The sequence below is a fragment of the Pygocentrus nattereri genome, chromosome 7 (assembly GCF_015220715.1).
Source record: "Pygocentrus nattereri isolate fPygNat1 chromosome 7, fPygNat1.pri, whole genome shotgun sequence".
Classification (NCBI taxonomy): domain Eukaryota; kingdom Metazoa; phylum Chordata; class Actinopteri; order Characiformes; family Serrasalmidae; genus Pygocentrus; species Pygocentrus nattereri.
In genome coordinates, this window is record NC_051217.1 from 21047026 (window position 1) to 21072500 (window position 25475).

At 41.4% G+C, this 25475-nt stretch overlaps 1 protein-coding gene across 3 annotated transcripts in view; it reads left to right on the plus strand.

Moving 5' to 3' along the window:
- Nucleotides 1-1488: 1488 nt before the first annotated feature.
- Nucleotides 1489-25475, plus strand: part of zbbx (zinc finger, B-box domain containing) — a 90919-nt gene continuing 66932 nt past the window's right edge. For all 3 annotated transcript variants that reach the window (XM_017723606.2, XM_037539857.1, XM_017723607.2), the window contains exons 1-6: nucleotides 1489-1524; nucleotides 3819-3942; nucleotides 7126-7239; nucleotides 21411-21483; nucleotides 21744-21795; nucleotides 24716-24834. In XM_017723606.2, coding sequence (XP_017579095.1) covers nucleotides 3881-3942; nucleotides 7126-7239; nucleotides 21411-21483; nucleotides 21744-21795; nucleotides 24716-24834 — 420 coding nt within the window. In that variant the 5' untranslated portion in view covers nucleotides 1489-1524; nucleotides 3819-3880. The remainder of the gene's footprint in view (nucleotides 1525-3818; nucleotides 3943-7125; nucleotides 7240-21410; nucleotides 21484-21743; nucleotides 21796-24715; nucleotides 24835-25475) is intronic.

Consider the following 25475-nt stretch of genomic DNA (forward strand, 5'->3'; position numbering starts at 1 on the left):
CTGATCATTGGTGCAGAAACTCGGAGAAAAATCACTTTTGAGAAATTTGGTTCTTTAGCTTCTTATACCAAACCTGAAGTACGAAACCTGGGTGTGATCTTAGACTCTGAGCTCTGTTTTATCTGCATGTAAATGCAGTCACTAAAGTAGCTTTTTAGCATTGGAGAAATATCACTAAAGTTTGGCCTTTTCACTCTCACACAGAGAAACTTGTTCATGCATTTGTTACAGCAGAGTTGATCACTGTAATGGTCTTCTTACTGGACTTCCTGAAAAAAAAAATCCTTTACAACTCATACAAAACGCAGCAGCATCCTAACAAAAACAACCCAGAGAGATCAGATCAGTCAATAGAGCTACACTGGCTGCCGGTATCATTCGGGATAGAGATTTAAGTGCAAAAACTCCAAAATGAGAGGAGTGATCAACTGTAAAGCAGTTTTGAACAACAGGATGAAATTAAATTGAACTAATCAGGAGCTTAAAGTCAACGACAAAAAGTAGATTCCTCACAATTGAACTTGAGTGGAATCAAAAGGATCAATAACGTTTTGACAACAGAGCTTGTATTTCAGACCCAGGACTGTATGTATGTGGACTGTATTGCCATTTTTGTTGCTTTTTAGTTTTTGACATAACGTGAAAATGCCTGTCACGCTTTACATTGTATGTAAGTTAATGGTGAATGAATAAAAGGAAATGGCCCATATATACATATATATATATATATACATATATATATATATACAATATATATTGCTGCTGTCGGAAGAAAACCTTGTATATGCATTTTTGACATTTTTCAGTTTTTGACATAGTTTAGAAATACCCATGGCTGTATATATTGTGTGTAAATTTCAGGATGGATATACCAAAAGAAACAACTTAAAAAAGGCTTATAAATAATTCTGGTTCCATTGATCTCCATTAAAAGTAAAGTAAAAAGTAAAGTTTTTTCCTTCTCCTGTAAAGTTAACATTTTGTAGATTCAAGGTTTCCTTCTGACAGCAGCGAAGAACACGAACACACACACACACACACACACACACACACACACACACACACACACACACACACACACACACACACACACATAGAAGACATGTATGAATCCCAGCATTCCAAATAATTTAATAATACCAAATAATAAGTAAATAATTAGGAAAAAAAGTGAAAAGGCAATAGGAGGGACGTTTCAAATGATCATATTAGCAGACAAGATGGTAGTCAGAATTCTAGATACAGCTTTTACAAAAGACTTTAACGTACATATATACGAAACGCAAAATCTGCTCTCTGGGCTTTACATTCCCGAATGTAGTAATTCTTTAAGAGTGGTATTAATTTTAATGTTTACAACCTGTAAAATATGTAATAAACTCAAAGCTTAACAAACTCCACTGTGCCAGAGCGTCATCCAGCCCCAGGCTCGAGACCCCGCGAGCCGTTCCCAACGCAGCCGTTTCCATAGCAACGTTGGTACACAACCTGACAACAAGCGCCTGTGGACAGCCCGCGTTAAGAGTAAGTAACAGCTGAGCGCTTTAAACGCGTATGTACTTCAAAATAAAGACTTTATTCAGTTTGGCTGGAGCTGTGAGGCCGTGTGACGCTTTAATCTGTATTTCAGACACTCTGTACATCTGTTTGTGTGACAGATACCAGTGACTAGCGTAAGAAACTTGTTAGTTAGCGTTAGCTTAGCACCGGGCCTTCTATCAGCACTTTAATTCAACATATTCGGCACAGCGACCGTAAAATATGAGGTTTGTTCTGTTACTACTGCTGTCAGGCTTTACGTCTTAGGTTTCATATGTTCCTTTTTATGAAATTAGTCCATGTTTGTGTAACGCGGGTAAGCTACGTGCCTGCATTGGAGCTTCACTCCTCTTACTGCCTTTCATTGGCTCTGTACCTGCACTCTGCACAGTGATAATACAGTTTAATCTAATCTAATCTAATCTAATCTAATCTAATCTAATCTAATCTAATCTAAACTGATCTAATCTAGTTTTAGCCATGTTAGCTAGTTACTGTTGCTTCAGTTGGAGGCCTTTAGTTTGTTGTTGAGAGACATTCATGCACTCATTATATACAGTTCTCTGCCAAAGTGTCCCCACCACTGGTGTTTTTCCTGTTTTATTAACTACATTACAATCTGAAATTAAATTAGTTTTTTTGGGGGTTTGTAACTTTACCATTTGATTTACACAACATGTCCACCAGTTTGAAAGTGCTAATGTTTTTATTGTGACGCAAACAATAAATAAGACAAAAAAACCCCCAGAAATCTTTAGTGTGCGTACATATTCATCAGTCATAAACTTCTGTTTTATATTACAGAATAATGTAAATGTTCAAGGCTAAACTGTATCACTGGCAATTTTCCTGTGTACTTTTGGGCAGATCCAGAGTGGCGACGTGTACTAAAAACAGTAAAATATTGATCATTTATGATTAAAATGCTCACTTGAGTGTGTTGAAAGTTTTTGCCACACAGTAGTGACCAAAATTTGTGACTAATAGTGACCAAAACCTCTCAATGAAGCAGTTACTGTATCATAATGTGGTGGGTACAATGTTGAGAGCTAATTTTAGTTCAGGGTTGAAAGATTAATTGATTTCGTATTAAAATCTCAATTTAAGACAAGTTTCAAATCGCAAGAGCTGCAAGTTTTTTTAATTATAGCCCACATTCTTAAAAAATATAGTTTCTTAAAAAAGATGGTTCTTTAGTAAAGAAACCCATTCTATATAGAACCATGAACACTCAGACCCATTTGCATCCATAAAAAAAGAACTCTTCAAAATGGTTCTGTATAGAACCACATACAACACATTCTTTATCAATCTGAAGAACCATTTCAACATGCAGTAAATTGCTACATACCTCCAAACTTCATGTGGCCTTCAGATCAGCTCAAAAACATTCCATGGCCGAGCAGCTGCATCCAAGCTTTACATCACCAAGCGCAATGCAAAGCGTGGAATGCAGTGGTGTAAAGCGGCGGCACTGGACTCTAGAGCAGAAGAGATGTGTTCTCTGGAGTGACCAATCACACTTCTCCGTCTGGCAATCCGATGGACGAGTCTGGATTTGGCGGTTGCCAATGTCTTATTGCTTCAGCGCCAAGAGATTTTGGACAATTTCATGCTCCCAACTTTGTGGGATCAGTTTGGGGACGGCCCCTTCCTGTTCCAACATGACTGCACACCACTGCACAAAGCAGGTCCATAAAGACATGGATGAGCGAGTTTGGTGTGGAAGAACTGCACAGAGTCCTGACCTCAACCCAATAGAACACCTTTGGCATCAATTAGAGTGGAGACTGTGAGCCAGGCCCTCTCGTCCAACATCAGCGTCTGACCTCATAAATGTGTTTCTTGAAGAACGGTCAAACATTCCCATAAACACATTCCTAACCCTTGTGGAAAGCTTTCCCAGAAAAGTTGAAGCTGTCATAGCTGCAAAGGGTGGGCCGACATCATATTTAACCCTATGGATTAAGAATGGGATGTCACTCTGTGTGTGAAGCCAGACGAGCTTTAGGCGATATAGTGTATATAGCGTAAATCATTCAGCTGTAGCTTTAATTGAACTATTCAGTTTAATTTACCGGATTGTCATCCGGTTTATTCCTAACCACCTGCATTTGTAACGAAGTGTCTTTCTACACTGAAATGTGCTATTTGAGCACTGTTTCCTTTGTTTACTGTTTGCCGGTGTCAGTGCTCATTTGTGTGTAATGCCCGTCATTGGGCATCTCTTTGTTGTGCCTTTCAAACATTTATTATTATTATTATCTATCTTTTCTCAGGACTCTTCCAGCCACACTGGGGAAATTATTTTCGGAGTAAGCAGCTCACATCAGTCAGCGCCATGAATTTAAATGACTTTCTGGTCGTTCCCAACAAGCCCAAGTCGGTGAAGTTAAATGTCAGGTTGGTCTGCTCCTCTGTTTCAGTGAGTACATCATTATTAGAGCTGGTAAACGATGGAGCCTGATGTGTTAATCACACTCGTGTTAATCTCTGCAGAACAGTAGCTGCTCTCAGCGGCAGATTAGTGTTCTGTTGTTTGTGAAATGGAAAGCTTGTCACTTGGTGGCTCCCTGATAACTTCCCCATGATTACTGACTCTCTTAAAAACAATGGTTCTCGACTGGTTCTTGGTTTAGACAAGTGGTCTTAGGAAGAACCTTTTAATTTGTATAGAACACTATGGAGGCCTGGATCTGGCCATCAGCTGTTATAATTTTCTGGATTGTTTTCTCTAGATAACCAGTTGATTACTTTGTGATTTCAAGATAGCAACTTTGTAATTTTGAAATCACAAGATTCCTAACTTGTTATCTCAAGAAGATAACTTTAGCTTGAGAGCACAAGATTCCTAACTTGTTATCTCAAGAAGATAACTTTAGCTTGAGAGCACAAGATAATTAACTTGTTACCTCAAGAAGACAACTTTGCTATCTTGGGATCACAAAATTATCAACTCATTATCTCAAGAAGAGAACTTTGTTATGTAGGGATCACAAGATTATTAACTTGTTATCTCAAGAAGACAACTTTGTTATCTTAGTATCACAAGATTATTAACTCATTATCTTAAGAAAATAACTTTATCTTGAGATCAGAAGATTATTAACTTAAAAATTTGTTATCTTGAGGTCACAAGACAATGAACTTGTTATCTTAAAATAAGAATTTACATTTTACCTACCTCATGGCCTCTCTGGACTTCTGTAGAACACTATGCGGAGGTTCTTTAAACTTTAAAAAGGGTTCTTCACATTTGCATGTTTCAGATAACTGAACTGTTGCCGGCCTGTCATGACGATGAAACTTTACCTGACACAAAATATCCATATGAATAACTGGGATTAACCATTTAATTGTCTTTTACTGTTCACCGTGTAACTAAACAAGCATTATTCACTGCCCTCTAAATGTGTTATTAACAAACATGAAATAAAGAAACATTACTCACTGCCCTATAAATGTGTTATTAACAAACATGAAATAAACAAACTTTACTCACTGCACTCTAATTGTGTTATTAACAAACATGAAATAAACAAACATTACTCACTGCCCTCTAAATGTGTTTACAAACATGAAATAAACAAACATTACTCACTGCCCTCTAAATGTGTTATTAACCAACTTGAAATAAACAAACATTACTCACTGCCCTCTAAATGTGTTATTCACAAACATGAAATAAAGTGGAAGGCAACACTGCTCATATATTTAATTTTAACATATTAGTTTATGGATCAAACCAGCCATCAGTTCATGTTTTTAAGGGCACTGCTTGTTTACAAAATGTTTTTTAAAAGAGCCATCAATTTAAAAGGTTCTTTGGGGAACCAAAACCACTCTGTCTCTTCTATGAGTAAATACTCTTCACATGTATACTCAACTCTGCCCGAGACACCATTATCTGGATGTCGATCTGTCTGACGGAGGGTGTCATTTGTGCCTGAGGCCATCAGGTTGATCAATGATCATTCATGGTGAGCTGTGTGCTTACTATGTATTTTATGTATTCATGTTATCTACAACCCTATTTTAAAAAAAAAGGTTTGCTGTGTAAAATGAAAATAATGTAAACCCTGTATTTAATTGGAAATAGTGCAAAGACAACATCAAATATTAAAACTGAGAAATTTGATAGTTTTTTGAAAAATATTTGCCCATTTTGAATTTGATGCCAACAACACGTTCCAAAACACTTGGGAACTTTCACTCTGAAAGACTGCATGATCAAATAGTGCAGCAATTCAAGAAAAACATTTCTCGACATGAAATAGCAAAGAACTGTTGCTTTTCATCATCATACAGTACATAATATTAGTATAAGATTCAGAGAATCTGGAATCTCTGTATGTAAGGGACAAAACCATAAAACAGTATTTGCTGGCCATGATCTTTGGCCTTTCAGACAGCACTGCATTAAAAACAGACATGATTCTGTAGTGGAAATCACTGCTTGGGCTCAGAAACACTTCTAAAAACCACTGTATGTGAAAACAGTTCATCACTGTATCCACAAATGCAAGTTAAAACTCTGAAATCCACATAAGAAACCAAATATAAACAGGATCCAGAAACGCTACCACCTTCTCTGGGCCTGAGCTCATTTAAAATAGACTGAGAAAAACTGAAGAAATCATGGACACTGTTTCCTCTGAGCTAAAGACCACTCAGCTTGTTATCAGTACACAGTTTAAAAACCAGCATTCATGATGGTTTAGGAGTGCATTAGTGCACATGGCATGGGTGACGCGCACATCTGTGAAGGCGCCATTAATGCTGAATGATATATGCATTTTGGCAACATATGCTGCCATCCAGACGACGTCTTTTTCAGAGAACACCTTGATTATTTCAGCAAGACAATGTAAAACTACGTTCTACATGTATTACAACAGCATTGTTCTGTATTAAAAGATTCTGGGTGCTAAACTGACCTGCCTGCAGTCCACACCAGTCACCACTGATTACATTTGGCAAAACACAAGAGATCCAGAACTGTTGAGCAGATGAAATTCTGTGTCAAATAAGAATGGGAAAACACTTCACTTTCACAACTACAGCGGCGTCTCCTCAGTTCCCAAACACTTACAGTATTGTTAAAAGAAGAGGTGTTGAAGCACAGTGGTAAACAGGCCCCGTCCCAACTTTTTTGGAATGTGTTTTCAGCATCAATTTCAAAATGGGCGAATATTTTTCAACATCTGATATTTTGTGTTTGTAGCATTATCCTTTAAAAAAAGGGTTCACATGATTTGCATATCATTGCATTCTATTTTTATTTACATTGTGCACAGCATCCCAACTTTTTTGGAGATGGGGTTGTATGTCTGCCTTTAGCTGTCTGTAGATGTTTCTTTATTATTTTTCTGTCATATGTTCATATTGGGTTTGGAATTGCTCCTCTGGGACAAATAAAGTTCATGCAATTCAATTCAATTCAGTTCAATTCAATTCAATTCAAGAAGCGGCTCTTTCTGGAACCTTTCAGCACCTTTATCTTTAAGAGAGTTGAAATTGACATGTGTAAACCTTGTAAACTTGAGTGTTTAAGTAACAGGTATTGGGTCTGTTGTGGTGTCACAGGAACCTGCGGGAGCTGCGAATGGAGACGGTTCAGCTGGACCAGGAGAACAAGGACATGGAGAACAGACTTAAGGAGCTCAGAGAGATCATGAGCCATGAGAAAGAGGAGAGAGAGTGAGTGAAACATGGAGGACTGGAAAATGAGTGAATAAAGGATCTGTTTATTTGTTTAGTTTTACAGTCTCCATCCAATTATTCACAATTAGAATGACTTTTTAACATAAAAATACTTAATGGACCAGTTGAGTTTTGTTTGTGGCTGTAGCTTCATATTTTATACTGACTGGCCACTTTATCAGAAACCCCTTCCTTGTAGCTCCACCTTGCAGCGGTGTGCTGGGCATTTGTTCTCTGCACGTTAAAAAACAATGAATTGTCCCAAACAGGAACCAGTGGTTTGCATCTACTTGAGAGACAGCTGAAATGGCCATAATAGCCACAGTTAACAGTGTTTTTGGTCAGTTTGGCTATGTAGCTACCTTGCTTGCTAATTAGATTAAATTACTGGGGGAAATGAAAGACACACATTCATAAAATTGTCAACATTTGCACAGAATTATGTGTCGTATCAAACAAAGCTCCACTTTTGTTCCTCAGAGTGTGAACTGACATAATCTGCCTTGTTTACTAGATATATTGGCTCTAAACTAGTTTTGCTGACTTGAAATAGTATAGTGTGCTTTTTTGTGCAGATACAGTTTTTGGAGGCTTTCATAATTGCTAATAGTGGGGTGTATTCTTCCTAACTAGCTTATGTCACCTTAGTCTCCATCCATATGTATTCATTTATATACACCAAATAGACCACCTCTTTGTTTCTACGCTCAGTGTCCATTTTATCAGCTCCATTTACTATATAGGTGCACTTTGTAGTTCTACAGTTACAGACTATAGTCCATCTGTTTCTCTGATACTTTGTTAACCCCCTTTTACCCTGTTCTTCAGTGGTCAGGACCCCCATGGACCCTCACAGAGCAGATACTATTTGGGTGGTGGTTCATTCTCAGCACTGCAGTAACACTGATGTGGCTGATAGCTCATCTGCTGCTGCACAGTTTGTGTTGGTCATCCTCTAGTCCTTCATCAGTGGTCACAGGACACTTTTGGTGGGATACTTTTGGTTGGTGGACTGTTCTCAGTCCAGCAGTGACACCGAGGTGTTTAGAAACTCCAGCAGTACTGCTGTGTCAGATCCACTCATACCAGCGCAACACATACTTACACACCACCACCATGTCAGTGTTACTGCAGTGCTGAGAATGATCCACCACCCAAACAGTACCTGCTCTGTGAGGGTCCATGGGGGTCCTGACCACTGATGAACAGGGTAAAAGGGGGTTAACAAAGTATCAGAGAAACAGATGGACTACAGTCTGTAACTGTAGAACTACAAAGTGCACCTATATAGAAAGTGGAGCTGATCAAATGGACAATGAACATAGAAACAAGGAGGTGCTCAGAATGTTATGCCTGATCAATGTATTTCCTCATTGAAATATACAGGAAACAGCACTATGTTCTCAGGGTTCTGTAATCATGTTTCAAGCCCAAGTTGCCTCAGTCATATTTCCTCAGGTTCTTTAGCAGGCAAATTTATTCTGACTTTTCATTTAGTCAATAACTGACACAGTGCTGCTGGAGGTTTTAAACAATTCAGTGTCACTGCTGGGCTGAGAATAGCCCACCAACCAAAAATATCCAGCCAACAGCATCCTGTGGGCAGCGTCCTGTGACCACTGATGAAGGACTAGAGGATGACCAACACAAACTGCAGCAGCAGATGAGCTATTGTCTCTGACTTTACATCTATAAGATGTACTGACAAGATAGGAGTGTCTAATAGAGTGGACAGTGAGTGGACACAGTGTTAAAAACTTCAGGAGCACTGCTGTGTCTGCCATACAGTCTCATAAAATACATTATCAAGTCTATTAGAGATTAATTAACAGCTCCACACGGTTTGAGGCGAGCATGTGATGATTGTATAAGCTTACATTAGCCTCATAGCTTCTGTGCAAAGCTAAAGAAGTAAACTTAAGACACTGAACGAGCAGCATTTTGGGTAAGCTGTGTAAATTAGATCTCTGGCCAAACATATCACTTTAAGTGGCGCTTCGCCAAAGTAAGGCAGGAAATAATTTTTTTGTAAAAAACAAATATATCAGGAGTCATTAATTTGATGATTTCTTCCTCAGCGTATCCAGCTTTCTCCAAATTTTTATTAATAACATTAATATTTGACCCGTGGAGCTTTGCTGTTTGGAATTATGGCACCGGCCATTTTAGGGGCTTATATCTGAATATATGAGCTCATAACTCATACAGCAGCAGTGGCAGGGACCGGAGAAGTGTGTGCATACATCACACTCCCAGCCGCATACACACAAACACACATACACACTCCATCATAATGAAGCGCTGCTGAAACGCTGAGGGAGGGTGTGGATCAACTCGTGTCTGTGGCACACATGTACTCTGAAATTCATACATCACTGTTGTGGAAAGCTAACATACGATAATGAAATGAAGATGTTTCTGGGAGTTGTTCTTCATGCAGGTTACACATCGTCAATTAAAGCCTCATATATCAGCATGGCATGCTGGCGCTTCTGCAGTGATCTGATGAATACAGCAGCGCTGCAGCGTCTGCGCTATCAACAGTGGCCACCTCATTCCTCCTCCATATAGGATCTGTCATTTTAACCAATGTAGGTGGCTCTATATCTAAATTACATTTGCTTTCATGGAGGCGTTTGTGAGCGTAAGCACTTACCTAAGTCTCTTGGCACTTATCTCAACCAGGGCTGCACAATACATCACTTATTCATGGTTATCGCAATATTTGCTTTTGCAATGTTGATACTGCAGAAGACCAAATTTATAAATGTTAGCTCCAGTAATTCACTGCATTTGTTATTTTGTGCTGTGACAGATGAGGTTCTATGGATGTGTTGATGAAAGCATTCTCAGATAGTGTAAGGCAAAGGCTAATGCAGGCAAAGTGTTCACCACCTTAGCTTACATATTGTTGGTCATCCATTCTTCTTGTTTATGTTTGCCTCCTCTGATTAAAATCTACTCCCAGAGCAGTTGGTGAGCATGCAAGTTCATGTTGGCCATAGTAAAATGGATCAGCATGTGGAATAGGAGCTTTCAGTGATTGTGTTTCCTATTACTGTATAGAAGAAGCTCCATGCTGCCTTTATTGGTGAATGCTGTTGTAGTTACTTAGCGAGCAAACAAACAAATTCAGAACACAATATCTTGTCTCTGCTGAACGGTAGAACATTCCCTAAAACCATGACAGCTCGCTTCTAATTATCTCTTCCGCAGGTTCATATTTGATATAACCCATGTCCTGATTTCTTAGATGCCCTGAATTCCAAATGAACAATGTGAATTTCTTTGAAGTCTTTGTTTACGTTTCATTCAGTTTGACATCAAGGTCGCAGACTGCATCACTGGTCAGCCAGGGTTTGCTGCAGTGGCCCTAAATCTTTACGTTCTGCAAGCTGTTCATGGCACTTACTGGTGTTACATCCAGTTGAGTTTACTCTCAAGTTTAAGTTCCACTTTATAATTCGAACCCTCGGTGCCGCACTCGCTGAATAGAAATCAACGGCAAGCAGTGCTGGAACTACGGAAATTGGGAAAAAAGTCAGAAAGTTTGACACAGTCACTAGCAATGACCATTTAACGTTAACCTTTCCTGAACTGTTTCGCTTTTGCTTGCCATTGATTTCTGCTCAATGAGTTGTGCCTGAGGCTTTGAGTTGTGAAGGGAAACATGAATCAGATGCAAGACTGGCAGCTTTATGGAGACTCACAAGAATCCTCACTTAATCAGTCCAACATCTTTATTACAGGCTAAGCTTAGATTAACTGGTTTATTTACAGTTGGACAGACAGCTGGCATATTGCAACCTTGAGAGGTGGTGCTGGGGGTATTTAGCTCAGCGCGTGAGTCTGGTTATCTCCTCGCTCTCGGCTCCTGTGCTTTAATATTTATGAGTGCAGCATGAGTAGGGCGTCATCAGGGGGTGGTAACATTGACTGATTTGCATACCGTGACGTTTCATTGTACTTTAGGATAAAGAGACGTTATCTGTGCCTTGAACCAGAGGTGCCCTGCAGAGGCGGAACTGACTACGATAAAAATTATATTTTTACAGTTTGCAAAGATGTGTTGACATTACTTGCAAGGCTTGTGCAAATTATTATTATAGAGCAGTGCATTTCACCTGTTAATGGAAAAAAAGGTCTTAGGGTGGAGTTACTCTTTAATGGCATATAACAATGGCAATAGGTGGCATTGTATTGGCAATGTGATTGTCCATATCGTGGAGCTCTTGTCAGAAGGCATTAATCAGTAGTAGTGAGCCTGTTGCAGTGGTTGAACTGCAAAGGGCTGATTTTATCCTGTGGGCTTTAACCTGTTTGGTGTTTATCTCAGTGTCAGCCTGCCTGTTAAAGGGCCACCAGTGAATGTGCTGTCAGACAGGAGCTGATAGACCCTGGCCTCGGGCTCAGCTGGTGTCTGAACTGTGCTCACACTCAACTCACATCCTTTTAGTTTAGTTTCCAAACTTCAGATGAGCTTCTCGTCTTTTGTCTTCATGGTTGTAATCAACCTGACGTCTATAATGGCCAGCGATGAGAAGCTTGAGATCACAAGTCAATTACTTGCAGACGGCTTTCTCTTCTGTTTAGCATCGAGCAACAGGTCAGAGTTTGTTTACTTAAAGTGATACTAGAGCTGCAAGGCTAACAAGTAATGTATAGACATACATCAATCAGGCATAACATTATGATCCTTGTTTCTGTGCTCATTGCCCATTTTATCAGCTTTGTTAGCCCCCTTTTACCCTGTTCTTCTGTGGTGGGGACCCCCATGGACCCTCACAGAGCAGGTGCTATTTGGGTGGTGGATCATTCTCAGCACTGCAGTAACACTCATGTGGTGGTGGTATGTCAGTGTGTGTTGTGCTGGTCTGAGTGGATCAGACACAGTAGTGCTGCTGGAGTTTAAACACTGTCCACTCACTGTCCACTCTATTAGACACTCCTACTTTGTCAGTCCACGTTGTAGATGTAAAGCCAGAGATGACAGCCCATCTGCTGCTGTACAGTTTGTGTTGATCATCCTCTAGTCCCTCAAATACATTCCTATTTTACCCGATTTTCTCCCCAATTTAGTCATTTCCAATTCCACCTGCTAATTAGGACTCCCCCAATCACACGATGCTACCAATGCTAGGAGGATGAAGACAGCACAGGATTCTTCCGAGACCTGTGAAACCAGCCACTGCTTCTTTTCAAACTGCCGCTCACGTAACGTCACTGGACAGCCGAATGCGCTCGGAGGAAAGCGCCAACCGCCAGATCTGCTACATTAGCTAACAGACGCCTGCGCTGAAAAGCATCACGTTGAGTGATGGGAGGAGAAGGGGGGCCATCCAACCAACCCAGAGAGAGCGAGGCCAATTCTGCTCTCTTGGACTCCTGGCTACCGTTGTACCACTTGGGAGCCCCTATTAGAGATTAAAACTGAGGTGTCTATTCTCACTCTACTTAACAGTCTGATGAAAATCTCTGTTTACATGCTCACTACAAGAAAATCAGATCCAAAATGACGTGCATGCATGGAGAACTGCTTAGTGTAGACATTACTATGACAGCGAGCATCTCATGAGTCCAGTCAGAGTGAGATGAGCAGCAGTGAGCAGAGCTTGTGTTTTTAACTGCTTTAAAATTATGTCAGACTCAGGAAAACGTCCTAAACATGTCCTTATTAAAGAAGACATCGTGTTCTGAGACGCAAAAGCTGGACGTCTGTCCCACCGCCGTCTTTTAAAGATCAGAGCATAAACTTCATCTCTCTGCAGACCAGTTTCTGCTACGCCATGTTGAACATTATCAACTCTCACTGTGACGCGACGCACATGCAGAACAGACTTAAACTTTCTGACTAGGAATGTAATCAGATACAGGCATTTACACGGATATTATTATTTACAGGATTACACACCTCAATCAGTCGGATAGAAATTGTATTCCAAATGGCCTCAATCAGACTAGATTATTCCGAATGAGGTGTTTACAAGGACGTATTCTATTCTGATTGAGCTATTAGTCAGATTATTAACCAATTATCAGGCTACATGTAAATGTGGGACCAGATATCGGGGGAGGTGAGGGACATTGACTCAGAATGAGCCATGTTCCGCTCCTCCGTTGTTGAAGCGGCTGACTGTAGCTGTGGTTGCAAGGTAGTTGGTGCCTGTTGGGGCGGACATCCCAGGTGAGAGATGCCGTCAAGCTGAAGAAGGAGTCCTACTGGGCATGGTCGGTCTGTGGGACACCAGATGCAGCTGGCAGGTATCGACAGGCCAAGCGATCTGCGGCTTCAGTCGGGTCCAAGGCAAAAACCCGGGTGTGGGAGGAGTTTGGGGAGACCTTGGAAAGTGACCTTAAGTTGACTCCGAAAAGATTCTGACAAACCGTCAGGCGACTCAGAAGGGGAAAGCAGTGTGCCACTAGCACTGTATATAGTGGAGATGGTGTGCTGCTGACTTTGACTGGAGACATCATTGGGCGGTGGAAGGAATACTTTGAGGACCCCACCGACATGTTCTCCAGTGAGAAGGCAGAGTCTGGGGACACGGAAATAGGTGTGTCCATAACTGAGGCCGAAGTCGCTAAGGTAGTTAAAAAGCTTCTTGGTGGCAAGGCTCCAGGGGTGGATGAGATCCGTCCAGAGTTCCTCAAAGCTCTGGATGTTGTGCAGCTGTCTTGGCTGACATGCCTTTTCAGCATTGTGTGGACATCAGGGGCAGTGCCACTGGATTGGCAGACTGGAGGGGTACTGGAGAAGAGAGTCCGGCTTATAGTCGAACCTCAGTTTCAAGAGGGGCAGTGCAGGTTCCGTCCGGGTCGTGGAACTCTGGACCAACTCTTCACCCTCTCCAGGATTCTGGAGGGTTCATGGGAGTATGCCCAACCTGTCCACATGTGCTTTATGGATTTGGAGAAGGCATACCCTGTGTTCCCCGGGGTATTCTGTGGGAGATGCTTCGGGAGTACAGGGTACATGGCTCTTTGCTACAAGCCATTCAGGCCCTGTACAAAGAAAGCAGGAGTTTGGTTCGCATGGCCGGCAGTAAGTCAGACTTGTTCCCAGTGAGAGTTGGACTCCGTCAGGGCTGTCCTTTCATAATTTTTATGGATAGAATTTCTAGGCGCAGTCAGGGGATGGAGGGTGTCTGGTTTGGTGACCTCACGGGCACATTGCTACTGTTTGCAGAGGATGTGATCCTATTGGGGACATCAATTCGTGAACTTCAGCTTTCGCTGGATCGGTCTGCAGCCGAGTGTGAAGCGGCCAGGATGAGAATCAGTACCTCCAAATCTGAGGCCATGGTTCTCAGGTGGAAAAGTGCGGAGAGCCCTCTCTGAGTCTGGGATAAACTGTTGCCTCAAGTGGAGGAATTTAAGTATCTCGGGGTCTTGTTCACGAGTGATGGTACAAGGGAGCGGGAGATTGACAGGCGGATTGGTGCTGGGTCATCAGTGATGCAAGCTTTTTACCGGTCTGTTGTGGTAAAGAAAGAGCTGAGCCATAAGGCAAGGCTCTCGATTTACCGGTCGATCTACATTCCTACCCTCACCTATGGTCATGAGCTTTGGGTAATGACTGAAAGAATAAGATCGCGAATACAAGTGGCCGAAATGAGTTTCCTCTGCAGGGTGTCTGGACTCTCCCTTAGAGATAGGGTGAGAAGTTTGGTCATCCGAGAGGGACTCGGAGTAGAGCCACTGCTTCTCCACATTGAGAGGAGCCAGCTGAGGTGGTTCGGGTATCTGGTTAGGATGCCTCCTGGACGCTTCCCTCGGGAGGTGTCACAGGCAAGTCCAACCAGGAGGAGACTCCGGGGAAGACTCAGGACTACACTGGCATGACTATATCGCCCAGCTGGCCTGGGAGCGCCTTGGAATCACCCCAGGGGTGCTAGTGGAAGTGGCTGGGGAAAGGGAGGTCTGGATCTCCTTGCTTAGGGCGCTGCCCCCGCGACCCGAACCCCAGAGAAGAGGAAGATAATGGATGGATGGATGGATGGATGGATGGATGTAAATGTGGCTTGTGTTGGCTATTGTTAAGTAAATGTGCAGCATTAATCCATATGGAAACACACTCTTATTGTATTTAGGGGCTTTTAGAATTTATTAGAATTTTAGTGATTCATATGTTAATGGGTTTGCTGATGTGTGCAAGATATTTTTGTACCAGAGCTCGCGCCAAACTCAGTGGTGGGCTTTAGTGGCAGTGCAGACTAAATGTGTTTCCTGCTGCTCCAGACAGCTAGCTAACTAGCACATTCACTGTTATGAAACGGAGACACAAGCAGCCAAGAGCAACCCATGCAACTTGTTCATATGTATTATTGCTATTTATTTTAGCTCTCTATATATGCACAGCTGTGGGCAAATAGTACAAAACAAAGAAATCAGCTTTGCACTCAGACTGAGCTCTACCACTGGATGCAGCCACTCGTATTACATCTGATATGTGACAGCCTGACATTAATGTTTATGAACATGCTAGATTTTTAAAATCTAGATCTCGAACATGTTGATTGTCGTGTTTGATCTGCTGTTTCCTCTTTGCTTTTTGAGATCCCATCACTGCCTGTTAGAATCACATAAATGTAAATATAACCACTTCTTATGGCTTTCTTATTTCAAATTTGACAGTTTGTGTATAATTGTTGGAAATTGAGGCGTTTGTCCTGTAAATCAGCAGCATAATCAACAGCATACATAAATGTCTAATGAATATAACAACAAAATTTGGTGAAAATTGGCAGAGTAGTAAGAAAGTTGCAGTCAGTTACACTATATGGACAAAAGTATTGGGACACCTACAGGAGCTATTATGACGTCCCATTTTAAATCCATAGTTATTAATATGGAATTAGTCCACCTTTGCAGGTGTAACAGCTTCCACTCTTCTGAGAAGCTTCTTACAAGATGTTGCAGAGTGTCTGTGGGAATTTGTCTCCATTCATCCAGAAGAGCATTTGTGAGGTCAGACACTGATGTTGGATGAGAGGGTCTGGCTCACAATCTCCATTCTAGCTCATACTAAAGGTTTTGGATGCGGTTGAGGTCAGGGCTCTGTGAAGGCCAGTCAAGTTCTTCCACACCATACTCGCCCGGCCATGCCTTTATGCCTTGCTCTGTGCACTGGGGCTCAGTCACGCTGGAACAGAAAAGGTTCTTTCTCCAAACTGTGCCCACAAATTTGTCCAGAATGTCTTGGTCAGCTTAAACATTAAGACCAACCCCTGAAAAACAACCCCATGTCAAGTCAAATTCATTTGTATAGCGCTTTTTACAACTGTTGTTGTCACAAAGCAGCTTCACAGAATTCCAGTAAAGACAAAGTTTTAACATGAATGTAAAACCCCCCAGGTAAGCACGCTAAGGGCAAGAGTGGCAAGGAAAAACTTCCTCAGAGCCGAGGAAAATACCTTGAGAGGAACCAAGGCTCACAAGGGGGGACCTATCCTCCTCTGGTCAAGCTACCTACAAAGTTATTATACTACTAATACTAATAGTTGTAGTAATAGTAGTAGTAGTAATAACTAGGTTTGCAACGACATCACTAAATTCTTTTAAAAATACAGAATAGGGCCCTGGTGGTCTGTAAATGTTAAATAATGAAAATCCATTCTGTTTTTGTGACCAGATTTGTAATGTGCATGGAAAGAACCTCAAAAGAAGTGAAGGTGTCACATTGTTTCTGACTGATATTTAGGGTATGTTGGTAGATTCTTGGGCTGTGTACATAATTATAGCCTACAGGAGTGGCTTCATTTAGTGCTGAATATTCATCCGGTCTAACCCATGTTTCAGTGAGACAGAAAACATCGAATTTATGATCACTTATAATTTTATTTACGATGACTGCTTTTGAGTTTAGTGATCTTATATTGAGTAACTCAAACTTTAGATCTGAGGTGTTGGTGCTATCATCTGAATATGAATTAATATTGATTAGGTTGTTGAAACAGGCTGATTGAGATTTTCTACGCTTAAATTTAGATTTAATTATGGGTAAAGACACAGTCTCAATAAAGTTGAACCTGGGTGATGCCTCAAGGTGGTTCGCAGACGGTTGGTTTAGCCTGTCTGTCAGCGACCTGGTCGCAGTTCGCAGTTTAATCACCTGTCTAATATTGGCCTTAGTTACCTCAGACTGCCGCAGACGAATATCGTTGGCCCCTACATGAATGACTATCCTCAAATATCTCTTATTAGCTAACAGTCTAGTGTCTCCCAGTAAACAGCTAACTGTTACTGCTGGCACCCCTAAAAGCGTAGCTAATTTCATGTGTCGGACAATCGAGTCTCCTATAACCAGGGCACTTTTAACAGGCTCCTCAGCGGGTGCTCTGCTGAGTGGGGCAAACCTGTTTGGCACGCGAATTGGAGGAACGTGGTGTTCCAGTGGGCTAGCTTTGTCCTCAGCATTAGCATTAGCCTTAGCTTTCTGGCTATGTTGCCAAGACGTCACCCATTCACCCCATTGTGAGGGCTCTAACCCCGGAGTCGATGGGGTGCTGACTCTCCCTAAGGCACCCAGAGCTGCTAGCAGTGAATCTTGCTGTCTGTCCCTTAATAAACCCCGGATGCACACTTCTAGCTGGTCCACCTTCTTCACCAGAGAGCTAACTAGCTGGCACTTAGCACAAACACAGCCACTATCATTTTCACTAGAGGTGGAAAAGGGGATTAAGCTAAACATGACACACTCTGAGTCAGGCATTATGCATTTTGTTCTTATGCTTGTTTGCAGCTACACGGTCATGGAAACCTATTTTGAGAAGCTCCTAACATGCAGTTCTTTTGCTGATGTAGCTTCCAGAGGCAGTTTGGAACTCTTTATTGAAAATTTCATGAGAGGATAGACGGTGTGCTCTTCAGCACTCGGCAGCCCCACTCTGGTCTACGACTTCGTGGCTAAGCTGTTGTTGCTCCTAGATGCTTCCATTTCACCATAATAGCACTTACAGTTGTCTGGGGCAGATCTAGCAGGACAGAAATTTCACAATCTTACTTGAGGAGAGGTGGCATCCTATGACAGTGCCGTTTAAAGTCACTGACCTCATCAGTATTACTCATTCTACTGCCAGTGTTTGTCTGTTCAGATGTGCTTAATTTTAGCCACCTGTTAGGGTGTAATGGGTGTGGCTGAAGGACATGAGGAAATGTGACCCAATACTTTTGTCCATATAGTGTATATTTGTTTACAAGCACATCTTGACCTCAACATGACAGACAGATTGCTGTGGTTGACAACAGACATTGTGGCATCAGTGTATGTGTATCTATGGTGTAGCCTACCAATTAAAATAATGCTAACTATGTGAGAAATAGTGGCATTGTGCCATTTGTCGTGATAATAGCGACTACATGATGGCAGGGCTTAAGAGATCTGTTCTTATGGTCACTATGAGACTGAAAAGGTGAGTGAAAATTGATTAATGTTAAAAACCGTAGTAGTGGTCATCTCAGAGCCTGAAATCTGTCTGTAATTTTGTCCTGTAGGCATGAGGTGTGGATGATGCAAACTGGTTAGCTACATGAGCTGCAGTGTAACACTAAAGAAGGAAACTTCAGACACTGAACATGTCTTGGCTGATCGACTGTATTTGGGATAAGAGGGGAAACGGTGCACGTTTGATTTTTCCTAGAACTGTCATTGTAACACCTCACCGTTCACCAGCTGCTTCAGCTGATCTGAAGGGAGGAACGAAGCGAGGCAGTTTGAGACTGAGAGAGAGACAGCTAGGCTGTGTGTGTGTTAATCTGGCTGATGTTAGCACACTGCCATGTTACTCACACACACACACACACACACACACACACACACACACACACACACACACACACCTCCCGCAGGTGCTGTTAGCAGCCTGGCATGCTCTAATCCCCCCAATGAGCCTCACTGTGAGAGATGAAGGCCAGCAGATAAACAGCATCTAACAAGAGCGGACAGAACACAGAAGAGGAGCTATCACTCTCACTCACTCACTCTTCCTCTCTCTCTCTCACTCTCTCTCTCTCTCTCTCTCTCTCTCTCCCTCAGCCTCTCACTCTCTATCTCTCTCTGTCACTCTCTCTCTCTCTCTCTCTCTCTCTCTCTCTCTGTCTCTCACTCTCTTTCAGTCCCTCACTCTCACTCACTCTCTCTCTCTGTCTCTCTCACTCTCTCTATCTCTCTCTCTGTCACTCTCTCACTCCCTCTCCCTCATTCTCTCACTCTCTCTCTACCTCTCTGTGTCACTCTCTCTGTCTCTCACTCTCACTCTCTCTGTCTCTCTCTCTGTCTCTCTCAGTCTCTCTCTCCCTCTCTTTCACTCAGTCTCACTCTCTCTCTCTATGTCTCTTTCTCAGTCTTTTTCTCTCTCTCTGTCTTACTCAGTCTCTCACTGTCTCTCTCACTCAGTCTCTCACTCTCTCTCTGTCTGTCTATTTCTCAGTCTCTCTCTCTCTCTGTCTCTCTCTCTCTCTCAGTTTCTCAGTCTGTCTCTGTCCCTCTCTCTGCCCCCATCCTGTGCTGCACTTTGAGTGTCTTTCTCACTCTCTCTCTTTTTCTTTTACTCTGTCTCTCGCTTACGTTTTCTCGCTCTTACTCTCTCACTCTCCCTCTCTATCGCTCTATTTTTCTGTCTCTCTCTTTGCCACAATTTCACTATCACTCTCTTTGTCTCTCTCTCTACCTGTTTCTTTATCCTACATCTCTCTCTCTCTCTCTCTCTCTCTCTCTCTCTCTCTCTCTCTCTCTCTCTCTCTCAGTCTTTCCTACTCTCGTTCTCACTCTCACTCTCTATCGCTCTATCTTTCTATCTCTCTCTGGCATGGTATTTTTTTGCCCATAACTTTAATGCATGTTATTTGGCTCATAGGTTGAACAGGCTGTTGATTTGTATAGCACTGGTCTTATAGTTGATTTACAGTAATGTACCGTAATGCTTATGCTTTGATCTGTATTGTTTGATTAATGAACAGGAAATGCGTACCCATAATGTACGTGCGTCATACATGCTAAATGATCAGATTATTTACTCTCTTGTTTGGGTTTTTAATTAGACCATCTGTTTTAGTCTTGGTTTGATTAGCTGATGAAATCTACCTCCACCTTTTGCTGCATGTGGTTCGGGACACTACAGTTTGCTTAAGTGGCCTATACACTAGAGTTTTCTTGTTTTTTTTATTTGGTCCATGTTACCATTCAGAGGGTTTGGACCATTCTCCAGCCCCTCTGTATTAAACAACCCCCTTACAATTAAACACACTTTTTAAAGACCACCTTTGATTTATTTAATATCCTGATGTATTTAATTTCCAACACAAATTATAATTTTTAGGAGAAATGTCTGAAAAGATTACGTAATAATAATCCAGAAAATTATAACAACAGCTCATTGCCTCTCTGGACTACGGAGCCTAGCTGATGACATCCTGTATAAATAAAAACAATGTGTGGCCATGACTTAGTAAGGTGTGGGACCGAGATCCTAATGCGTGGCCACAGCTTAGTAAGGTGTGGGAACGGATGTCATCATTGAGGCTCCATAGGTCCAGAGAGGTCATGAGATAGTTATAATTATCTGGATTGTTTTCTTGAGATAACAATTTTCTCATCTTGTTATCTCACAATAACAACATTGTTATCTTGAGATAGAGTTAATTATGTTGTGATCTCAAGATAACAAAGCTTTCTTTAGATTGTGAGTTAATTATCTTGTGATCTCAATAAAAACAGTTATTATCTTGAGATAAGTTAGTTATCTTGTGAACTCTAGATAACAAAGTTGTTATCTTCAGATAACGAGTTCATTGTCTTGTGTTCTCAAGATAACAAATTTGTTTTTTTCAGATAATGAGTTCATTGTCTTGTGATCTCGAGATAACAGTGTTGTTATCATGAAATCACAAAAAAATTAACTCATTATCTCAAGTAAATAATCCAGAAAATTATAACAACAGCTCACGGCCTCTCCGGACATCTGTAGTATGGACTGGTGAGTGAATTAGGAAATTAACTTTTAAAAGTTTAGCAACGTTAAACAACAAACTACATCAAACTCTTATTTTAAAAAGAGAGGAAAATGGGATTTTTCCATGATATTGGCCCTTTAAAAGTGTTCCCTGAGAGCTGAACAGTGCAGCATTTGTGAACTGAAAGATGTTGTTATGTTTTGATGTGCTTCTCACAGGAAGTCTGGTGCTTTCCGCTGGAAGTCTGCCCAGGCCAACAGCGGGACACGGAGTAAGGAGAAAGGAGTCAAAGTGAGGCTTCATCTGAGTATCACTCTCTCTTTCTCTCTCTGTCTCTAAGTGGATTAACTTCTCACATATAGATACACAGCTATCATCCCCCTCAGTCAGACTGAAGGGACTTGTGTAAGCACTGGCCACTGTACTGACCACTGTTTGCTCACCTATTGGAATATATGACAGCGGACAGGCCTATTTTAATCAAAGCGCTATAAAACACTCTGCCAGCAGCGCTGATAACAGCTGAAACTCTGTGTGTGTCTTTTGGACAGCTTTCTGCTGGCAAGATGAAGATAAGAGTGCTGAAGGATGAGTCTCTGCCAGGTGGGTGTCTGAGTCAGAGATGTGATTGTGTGCGTGCTGCTTCTCAAATGAGCAGGTTCTCTCCTAAACAGAACCCTCATTAAACAACTCTTGGACTGGATATTAAAGTCAAGTGTTTCTTAGTGAAATGTCTGTTTTTTAGTGAGAAATCTGTTTTTCTTATGATGCTTTCATGGTTAATTATCATTGCTGTGGATAATTAAGTACACTTATCAGGGCCTGTTATATTTATTAATACCTTATGAGCTTGTGCTTCATCTTAAAGGAACCACATCATTTAATTTTGAAAGTATTTAAGAAAATTAATATTTTTACAGATGCAAATCTCTGCTACAACTAAAACCTACGCTTGTTTCCAGCAGGTGCTGGATGACACAGTTAAATCTATATAGTTATTTGTAATTTGAACCTGATAAATACATAAAAATATACGTCGAAATACACCAATCAAGCATAACATTATGAGCACCTCCTTATTTCTACAATCATTGTCCACTTTATCAGCTCCACTTACTGTATAGCTGCACTTTGTAGTTCTACAGTTACAGACTGTAGTCCATCTGTTTCTCTGATACTTTGATAGCCCCCTTTTACCCTGCTCTTCAGTGGTCAGGACCCCCATAGACCCTCACAGAGCAGGTACTATTTGGGTGGTGGGTAATTCTCAGCACTACAGTAACACTGACGTGGTGGTGGTGTGTTAGTGTGTGTTGTGCTGGTCTGAGTGGATCAGACTGCTGCTGGAGTTTTTAAACAGTGTCCACTCACTGTCCACTCTGTTAGAACCTCCTACCTTGTCAGTCCACCTTGTAGATGTAAAGTTAGAGACGATAGCTCATCTGCTGGTGTGCAGTTTGTGTTGATCATCCTCTAGTCCTTCACCAGTGATCACAGAATGCTGCCCACTGGACACTGTTGGCTGGATATTTTTGGACTATTCTCAGTCCAGCAGTGAGACTGAGGCATTTAAAAACTCCAGCAGTGCTGCTGTGTCTGATCCACTCAGACCAGCACAACACACATTAACACACCACCACCACGTCAGTGTTACTGCAGTGCTGAGAATGACCCACCACCCAAATAGTACCTGCTCTGTGAGGGTTCATGGGGGTCCTGACCACTGAAGAACAGGGTAAAAGGGGGCTAAAAAAGTATCAGAGAAACAGATGGACTACAGTCTGTAACTGTAGAACTACAAAGTGCACCTACATAGTAAGTGGAGCTGATAAAATGGACACTGAGCGTAGAAACAAGGGGCATATAAAGACCAAGCTTTGTTTTACCCCATGTAAGTTTGTGCCCGACACCCTCTTATCTATAAAAATGGACAAAAGCAGATTTTTGACCAAAGTATGTGGACATAGGACCATAGTACCTATCTATTTGGACATTATTTTCCAAAACCATGGGCATTTATATGGAGTTACCACCCTTCGCTGCTATAACAGCCTCCACTCTTCTAGGAAGCTTTCTACAAGAGTTTGGAGAGTGTCTGTGGGAGTTTGTGGGAGTTTGTGTCCATTCAGTCAAAAAAGCATTTGTGAGGTCAGACACTGATTTTGGACGAGACGAGCTGGGCTCACAATTGACATTACAGTTCATCACAAAGGTATTCAGTGATGTTGAGGCCAGGGTTCTGTGTAGGCCAGTGGAGTTCCTCAATACCAAACTGGTCACTCCAATGTCTTTATGGAGCTGATTTATACACAGGGGCTCAGTCATGCTGGAGCAGGAAAGGCTCTTCCCTAAACTGCTGCCATAAAGCTGGAAGCAGATAATGGTGTTAAATGTGTTTGTGAGCTGAAGCATTAACATCTCCCTTCACTGGAACTAAGACCCAAACCCTGAAAAACAGGCCCAGCTCATTATCCCTCCTCCACCAAACTTTACTGTTCGCACTATGCATTCCAGTAGGTAACGTTCTCTTGGCATTCACCAAACCCAGATTCATCCATCAGACTGTCAGATAGTGAATTATGATTCATCACTCAGAAGACACGTTTCCACTGCTCTAGAGTCCAGTGGCAGTGTTTTACACCACTTCAGCCAACGCTTGGCATTGTGCATAGTGATCTTAGACTCGTGTGCAGCTGCTCAGCCGTGCAATCCCATTTCATAAAGCTCCTTATGTACAAGTCTGGTGTTGCTTCCAGAAGCAGCTTGAGAATTTTTGCTTGCCACGTGATTCAGCACTTGCCAGCTCCGCTCTGTGAGTTTGCAAGGCCACTTAATAGCTGAGTTGTAGTTGCTCCATCTCACAATAATAACACAGTTGTTCGAGGAGGGCATAAATTGACTTTACACAAGGATAGCGTTATATGTTTACGTGCCATGTTTAATGTCATTGTGTATGACACGTGTGCTTGATTTTATACATCTGTTAGCAATGGGTATGGGTGAAACACTTAGATAATTAGGAGTGTCCACATACTTTTGGCCACAAAGTGCAAGTACAAAATTCAATTTTAAGATTACTAATATTAATATACTCATACTATTACTATTCTTAATGCCATGCTTTATTTACATTTACATTTACGTACATTTACATGCATACTTTATAGTGATGCATCATACTTCAGTCCTTCTTTATAGATAACAGTGAGTCATACAGTGCCAGAAACTACATAATCAAGTCTATTAGAGACACTGAGCAACTCCACACGGCTTGAAGACAGTAAGTGTTGATTTATGCATGCTGTTAGCACCATGCGAATTGATGGGGTATAGACTTCCATTACTTGTTAGCTTCTTTAGCCTTGTAGCTCCAGTGTAAATCTAAAGAAGTAAACTTCAGACACCAAATATGTTTTGGCTGATCAACAACATTTAAGGGGTGTTTAGATTTTTTTGAACTTTCGCTTTGAATTTTATGCACGTCTTTGTATGTGCATGAATGTGTGTGTTTATTGACATGCAGAAGCTCAAAGACCACCTGAAAAAGTGCCAGGGCCCCCACCCAGAGACCCAGGGCACAGCAGGAAGCCCAGACTCAAGGGCAAAGTGTGTGGTCAGTGTGAAGCCAGAACAGCTGGACTGGTGAGTCATTATACATCCGTATTAGACACATAGACAGAAAGACAGATAGATTGATAAATAGCGGCACAGCATATTGTTTGTTACTTGTTCTTATAGCACTGACCTTCATAATATAACAGAATTTGAAATGCAAAATAACAGAAGGCTGCAATATGCAAAAGAGCTCTCTAAGTGCTCACAATGTTTTAACTGTGTGCTGTGAACATCTTACCAATCAGTCATATGCAAACCTTTGTTTTCCCACTTTGTGTGGTCCAATGATGTGGTGTTGATTTTCAGTGAACACAACCTCTACAGAGAGCACACTTTTAATATACAACTGCTGCTCATTTGCTGAATTAAATGTATTTGGGGAAGAATAATATATAAAATGTGGCCTGTGCAAAAGTTATGGCACATTTTATATTTTAAGTTCGATGTTCCTCCAGTACAGTACTGTGCGAAAGTTTTAGGCATCTAAGCAAATTTTTAAACAATTGACCTCAGCAGTGAGTTTATCACAATATACATTAGAATAAAGTCAAATTCAAATAAACATCAAAACAATAAAAAGTAACAAGAATTTCTTGGGTCCATATTTTTCCTTGACATCTTCACAGCCACCACAGAGACTTGTTAATATCATCAATTACATCATGAAC